We start from the raw sequence: 6,000 nt of genomic DNA, 5'->3' as shown, positions 1-6,000 counted from the left end.
GACCGGGAGCCGTGCCGAGCATCAAAGGTGAGTATCGTCGGAGGGTGAGTATTAAGTTTGTTTTTTTTATTCACTTGGCATACTGGGGGCAGGCTGTATACTACTATTGGGGCAGGCTGTATACTGCCTGGGGGCAGGCTGGCTGTATACTGCCTGGGGGCAGGCTGGCTGTATACTGCCTGGGGGCAGGCTGGCTGTATACTGCCTGGGGGCAGGCTGGCTGTATACTGCCTGGGGGCAGGCTGGCTGTATACTGCCTGTGGGCAGGCTGGCTGTATACTGCCTGGGGGCAGGCTGGCTGTATACTGCCTGGGGGCAGGCTGGCTGTATACTGCCTGGGGGCAGGCTGGCTGTATACTGCCTGGGGGCAGGCTGGCTGTATACTGCCTGGGGGCAGGCTGGCTGTATACTGCCTGGGGGCAGGCTGGCTGTATACTGCCTGGGGGCAGGCTGGCTGTATACTGCCTGGGGGCAGGCTGGCTGTATACTGCCTGGGGGCAGGCTGGCTGTATACTGCCTGGGGGCAGGCTGGCTGTATACTGCCTGGGGGCAGGCTGGCTGTATACTGCCTGGGGGCAGGCTGGCTGTATACTACCTGGGGGCAGGCTGGCTGTATACTACCTGGGGGCAGGCTGGCTGTATACTACCTGGGGGCAGGCTGGCTGTATACTACCTGGGGGCAGGCTGGCTGTATACTACCTGGGGGCAGGCTGGCTGTATACTACCTGGGGGCAGGCTGGCTGTATACTACCTGGGGGCAGGCTGGCTGTATACTACCTGGGGGCAGGCTGGCTGTATACTACCTGGGGGCAGGCTGGCTGTATACTACACCCTCGGCTTATACTCGAGTCAATAGGTTTTTCCAGTTTTTGGTGGTAAAATTAGGGGTCTCGGCTTATACTCGAGTATATACGGTATTCCCAGTGTTTAACCCGGTAACAGAAATTTCAGCTTCAATGGGGAAAAAAAAATATTTACTTACCTTTCTGTTCTCAAGTATGTTTGTGAAACATAGAAAAGTTTTGCTGCTATTGATGTTGAAGCTTTTTTAAATACACAGTAAAAGATTTTTTTATTTGGACTGTTTAACAGGCCACTTGTAACTTCCATTATAGTTATACCCCAGTAACACTTCAACTTATAAAAAAAAAACTTTCCATGTTCTATATCCTATGGGAATTGCACCTGAATTACAATATTTAACCAAAACGGTAGGCTCGAGAAACCACATAAATATCAATATGTAAGGGACTAACAAACATTGTTGGTAAATTAAAGCAATGTAAAAGGTCATAATTACAATAGCATCAGCAATTGTACGTGAAGTCGAAAGGCTTCTACCTTTTTACATCCTGCTGACAAAGAATCAAATACAGGCAATTAATAGTATTCCAGCATCCGAAAGCGGTTATTAAAAGTGAAGTTATCCAGCTACAGTGGCTTCCAATAAATCACTGTTACAACCAAGAAGAAAATGAATCAATAAAGAAACAATCATAAAGTGTAAACTGGAGCTTATCTGGCATTTCTGATCAAGAAAACACATCTAAAGTCAAATACAGATCATTGCTGCCATACTATATTGCTGTGGTGTGACAAGGACACAATAGTTAGTAACTGTACTGATTGGAAAAAAATAATCTTCAACACTCCAAAACAAGACTGCAAATCTACTCCACGAAAAGCAATGGTTGAGACCTATGCATGATGCACCAATATTAAGATGATGCCTACATATATTGTACCATTTTAGTTCTGGTTATGCTCCCTACAGGGAACCCATAACCCTAACCTGTCACTAGCTTTTATCCTACTAAACTAGGAGCACCGTAGGGTATGATATGCTTTATAGCATTCCCTCTTTTATGTAAAATCTAGCTCAAATATCTTATCTTAAAAGCTACTGATTCAACTACAAGCCTAGTGTGGGAAATGCATTGGTCACAGCCTCTCCCCAGTATATAGACAGAAGCCAACTTGTATATAGCCAGTGCCTGCCCCCCAGTATCAAGCCAGTGCCTGCACCCTTAGTATATAGCCAGTGCCTGCACCCTTAGTATATAGCCAGCAGCCCCCTGCCCAGCCTAAAAAAAAACCCCAAAACGCAGTACTCACCTTTTCGACCCCCCCCCCCCCCGGCGGGTACTGCCTTCTGTCTTCAACTCCGGCTCCGCGCATGGTCATGTCGCTGATGTCAGCCGCTTGATCACATGATAGCGTGTGCGCCACCATCGGCACACACGATGATGTCAGGGTATGTGCGCCAGGACCATGCGGGGACCTTAATACGGAGCTGAAGACAGAAGAGGACTTTAAATGGGGTGTCAGAAAGGTGAGTACAGAGGGGTATTTTTCATAGACTCGAGTATATAGGGTTTCTCTGCTTGCTGTTCTGCTATAGAAGCTTCTACGGTTACTTTCAGTGGATAGAAATCTGTCCATGGTCATGTGATGCCACACAGGTGCATGGCTCAATATATCACACAGCTGTGGTTACCTACTGTGATAATAACTGCTCGGGCACCTGTGTGACATCACATGATCATGGACAGATTTCTATCCACTGGAAGTAAACATAGAAGCTTTTTATTATAGCAGGATAGAAAGCAGGGATTTAGAAAACCATTAGAAATTGATACAGTGTATTGGAAAATTGGATAACTTTTCACACAAAGTATATCAATAATTTGATGAAAGTGGAAAACCCCTTTAAGGTGAACTAGTCACCAGGCATTTCATTTTTAGCTTGTTCGAACAGCTATGTATATATTATTATTATTGTATAGGGTGAGTTTTCACATAGAAGAGGGCATTCTAGAAAGGAAATTCCAAGCTCTACCTTAGGAGTTTTCTAGTTTAGTTGGGTAAAAGTAGGCAAGTACACAAGTTTCCAATAAGGCCCTAAACTTCCACATGTCTTTTCCTAGCAACACTGACATGTTCATTCAAGATTTAATATCCACAGGAGTAAGTTTGTGGTATGTTGGAAAGCTTACTACCATACTTAAAATATGAGCTGTACATAAAGCTGCTTATGAAATATACTAAACATAAAATCTAAATGAAAAGTAAAAGTAGCTATGAAAAATGACTGTTTATATGAGAACAGAATATTTAACTATAACTGAGGCAGACAAAAACTGCCCAAATCGTCCAATTTAACTCCACAAATGTGCAATACATCCTACAGATTTCATATATATAATATTAATGAATATTACTTTTGTAATGGATTCTGAATAAATAATTCATTAAAGTTTTGTGCATTTTGTCAATTGGTTTTCAGCAGATAAAACAAACCAACTGAAACCCAAAAATGCCTTCCCAAAAGGCACTAAGGAAGTGAAAAATTCATAATGTAAAGTATCAGAAGGGCCGGGATCCAATTTTCTCCTTTAATGGATTTCAATTACCATATAGGCATGAAATGATGGTACCAAAGGAAAGTGTTTAATGGCAAATGCAAATTATCTAGACACGTAAGTTCTTTAACTTCTCTACTCAGGAAATATATTCTATTTCTAAATTTTAATAATATTTCAAAAACACACCGGATGTGTTGTGTCCAACAGAAGAATGAAAAGGAACAAAAAATAGCATCCACAAACACACTTATTTCTGAAAATAACAGCCAGTGAAGCCAAAGCACGGAGAGCATAATTTTAACACTGTATTATAGAAAGAAGCAGGCCATGGATAACTAATATAAGAAGAAGATCACCACAGTCACAGTGCCTGGATCCAAGAGTAAGTGTCCCTGGTTTATTATGCTTGATATTGATGGTAGATTTCCTTTAATTAATGTGACCGTTTGAGTTATGAAAGAATTTTGACACGTTTCTCAGTATATTTGTATTGTGTATATATAGTATTGAACAGTGAAAAAAGACAAATAAAAGGAATAAATACCAACATTTCTGAAATAATTGTACCCACCAGTAATACCATTTGGTAGCTTGTGCAAGTCACAATACCACAGACGGTTGACTGGATCACAGCCTTCTCTGATAGATAGTAAAACATACTGGCCGTCATCTGATACCTGTAAGAAGAAGAACATGGAGCAAGAAAATGAGACTACATTAATTCAATTGTTAAAATGATTCATAGGATACAAGGAAAAATAAATTTATATCAGCAGGAAACACATTCTATAATGTTTACTAGGGATCAGCTTTTGCTGGGATTACAGACTGGAATTTCACCAATATTTTGCAAAACAAATGTAACATCTGTTGTTCCTTTCAATGTGAAGCATGAAACAAATGTGAATTGAGCCTTATTTTTAGATTGATCAGCACCAGTGCACAGTGCACAACTCTTCACAAGGAGAATAACAGTTGTGGCTGTTCTTAAGGATGTGGAATATTATTGCAAGGCCTCAAAACTGGATGATTTTGGGTTCCCAAGACTATGCTTAAAGAGAAAGAATAGTTACCAGTGAAATAGATATTACCATAAATTGTACTTTAGGGGTAACTGCCACACATCCTGCCCACTTTCATGCAATTTAAAGGGGTTTTCCAGAAAAACTACTTAGGAGCTAGCAAAGGGGTGTCAAACAAGAGAAAGTGTTTATCTTTCTCCAGGTTTCCCAGTTCTGCACTGCTCTGGTACTTCTGGTCTTTGGCACCTGCAACTGGGCTGAAAGTTACTAGAGGCACAAGACCTGCTGCAGCAACTCTTGCACTATAAGACATCACTTCCTCTTATGTCACAAGTGACAGGCTAAAGTGGGTCCCAAGTAGTCAGTGGCAAAACAGTGGAAGAAGGTTGTCTTTATTGGCATCCCTGCCATTAAACCTGGAAAACCCCTTAAATAAGACCTGATACAGAGCCTGTTTTTGTGATCACTGGGAGTCCCAGCAGTCAGACCCTCATTATCAGCTTGCTATTCCTCATCTTTAAGATAGAGAATACTTTAAATAGCTGGTACAAAAGGTAATTTTTCTTTAAAATGAAAAAAGGGAAATTCCCTCGAAGACAAGATTTTTAAATATACTCAGAATAACAAAATAACACATTCACTGTCATTAACAGCATTTTACAGATATAATTCCAACCTGTCTCTATAAGTTCTGGTGTATACAATTTTGGTAGCCCTGGGATCTGTCCATAAATCTTTTGACAATGGTCAGGCAGGGCAGATTCTTCTCTTGTCTACACTGCAGTGAACTCTGCATCTAGCCCCTCCCCCTCCATTAAAAGATGAACTCACACACAGACACTTCCTGCCGGCAAGCAGTTTGCAGAGACTTACTCTACATGCTACATGATATGATAAGGTCCAGGGGAGAAAGGCACTCTGTGTGTGTTATAGCAGAGATGTAGCAGCGCTGAAGTTTAGCATTGTATGTTATACCCATCTCATGGATCTCATCACCTTTGATCTCATCTTTCTCTTTCTACGTGTCAAATACTAGTAGACACTTCAGATAAACTAAAAAACAAAATAAAAGTGTACATAAACCCTGTACCATTATATCTAAGCATATTATTAGCACACAGCATCTCATAGAAATAGAAACCATGCTTAGCTTAGAGAGTCCCCTCCCACATTCTAGAATTTTACACGGACCATCACTGAGCGATAGGAACTTAAACAGAAATAAAATTGAGTAAAATTGTAAACTAAGAGGTTAAAAAAATTATCTTTATTGTGTAAACCTCACTAGTGGATTCAAATTTGAAAACTTTCTTTCATGGGCAAACCCCTTTAAAGGGCAAAGCTGTAACAAACTGATATTCGGGACACAGTAGTGACTGCAAAGATGTCCTTCGATATTCTGGAAGACTCGGCATTAGGCTATAGTCACACGACTGTAGGGGGAAGTATGTACGTCCCCTATAGTCCGGCAATGGGCTCACGAAGTGATACGGTGCACCGCTCCATACACGGGGAAAAGACAGGACATGTCCTATCTTTCCCCGTGTTACGGCGCCGTACATTGCTATGGAGAGGGGAGGGGTCACCACTCCTCCTATCCATTGTGGCGAACG

General features: G+C 41.5%; 1 protein-coding gene across 1 annotated transcript in view; it reads right to left on the bottom strand.

The window, feature by feature from the left end:
* The window catches only part of PREP (prolyl endopeptidase), an 87,646-nt gene that overhangs the window by 58,014 nt on the left and 23,632 nt on the right, over positions 1-6,000 (bottom strand). Inside the window, exon 7 of the mRNA XM_072141872.1 lies at positions 3,937-4,042. Coding sequence (XP_071997973.1) covers positions 3,937-4,042 — 106 coding nt within the window. The remainder of the gene's footprint in view (positions 1-3,936; positions 4,043-6,000) is intronic.

The sequence above is a fragment of the Engystomops pustulosus genome, chromosome 3, assembly GCF_040894005.1.
Source record: "Engystomops pustulosus chromosome 3, aEngPut4.maternal, whole genome shotgun sequence".
NCBI lineage: Eukaryota > Metazoa > Chordata > Amphibia > Anura > Leptodactylidae > Engystomops > Engystomops pustulosus.
This window is presented reverse-complemented; position numbering and strand designations above follow the sequence as displayed.